The 1670-nt window shown below is 36.9% G+C and overlaps 1 protein-coding gene across 1 annotated transcript in view; it reads right to left on the bottom strand.

Annotated features, from left to right (window-relative positions):
- Window positions 1-1670, bottom strand: part of LOC101863667 — a gene marked incomplete in the record, with an annotated part of 20612 nt that overhangs the window by 9165 nt on the left and 9777 nt on the right. The window contains 1 exon segment of the mRNA XM_005097946.3: window positions 1470-1549. Coding sequence (XP_005098003.2) covers window positions 1470-1549 — 80 coding nt within the window.

Raw genomic sequence — 1670 nt, forward strand, 5'->3', positions numbered from 1 at the left:
GGGGGTTGGGGTTGGGGTTGGGGTAGGTAGAACTGGACCTTCTATGTCCACTTGATACCAGTATGGATTGTTCTGAAGAATATTCATGAAAGGCAGAAACATGTAGGTTCCAATTCCCAAAGACACAAGAGCTTTGGGAGTGACCATCCTTTGGTGTCCATTTTTGTGTTCCTTTTTTGTCGCTGATGTCAGTCAACCCGTTCAAGATAGATTGGTGTTATTTTTTATGAAAAAAAAGCCAAATGCACAGCTTTCTTATTATGATTGATAATTCCAATAATTTTTGCTGTCTACAACCGATTACCTGTTCACTATTGAGATGAACTGATGAAAATTCATATAAAGTACCTTTCCCAAGGAACAATTGATTGGATTCGAACCCACGACCCTACGAATGGGTGTCTGAAGGGTTCAAAGTAGAACACCGACGCTATGAAGATTAAAATAAAGCTACCCCTAACATAAAGAACTTATAAATAAAGCTATTTCTAACCCAAAAAATCTTACAAATAAAGCTAGCCCTAACAAAAATAACTTATAAATAAATATGTCCCTAACAAAAATAACTTACAAATAAAGCTAACCCTAACAAAAAGAACGCTATCCGTATCAAACAAAACTTATAAATAGAAGAAAAGTTTATAAATAAAAATATGTCAAACCAAATAAAAAGCTTATAAAATATATTCCAAACAAAAAATATCAAATAAACAGCTATTCCTAACAAAGAAACCCCATAAAATAAACGTTCGTAACTACAACAAAAATGTAAACCTAACAAAAAGCCAAATATAAATTATTTACTTTAGAATTACAAAGTTCTATCCCCTCACTACCCAGCTTTGAGAAATTTGACGTCAAAATTGTCGGGTTCACAAAATCTCAAGCTTTTCCGAATGCAATTCTGTGAATGTTTTGATAACGTCTCGTAACAATGTCACGATTTTGATTGAGTAGATGGTTTTTGACTTCATGGTCCTAGTAACTGAAGAGTGGCTAAAGTGGTAGACAGAACGTTGTAAATCTGGTACCCCTCAGGGCACTGCTGCTGACTGAATTGTCTTTAGGCCCTTCCCAAATCGGGGATGCTAACAAGTTCTTATGCACAGTAGAATGGGCTGATTTATCAATATCATGCGTATACTGTGTCGGAACAGCATAGTGGGAACTGCTGCTTTTTCTTTCCTCATCCTTACTATCGTCCTTTTTCCTCTACTTCTTTTGTATGTTTGTCACTCTCTTGTGAACTGCTATTTCTGGGGTGCCTTGATAATCGAAGCAGACAGGGCTTTTGAGGCAAGAGAGATGAGCAGAATAGCCTGATTCCACATTTGGATTTCTCTGTTGACACACACCCCTTAGCGCTCATAATATGACCTTATGTAATTACTAGCGCCGTAAAGCTTTACTAAAGCAAACAAAAAGAAACAAGTAAATCTGTTGAAGAGAAATAAAGGTGATTTGCTTACTCCTCCGCTGGTGCACTCCCAGTATTTGGAACAACATGTATCAGGGAAACGATTGCCGATGTCAGAGGATAAACACCTCCCTGAAAAACAACAATAAATGAAGAGGGTTAACAGTCTCACGGGAGTGCTGGATATTTGCAAGTGTGTATGTTTAGTGAGCTATTGTGTATGTATGTATGTGTGTATGTATGTATGTATGTA

The sequence above is a fragment of the Aplysia californica genome, unplaced genomic scaffold, assembly GCF_000002075.1.
Source record: "Aplysia californica isolate F4 #8 unplaced genomic scaffold, AplCal3.0 scaffold00168, whole genome shotgun sequence".
In the NCBI taxonomy this organism is placed as follows: domain Eukaryota; kingdom Metazoa; phylum Mollusca; class Gastropoda; order Aplysiida; family Aplysiidae; genus Aplysia; species Aplysia californica.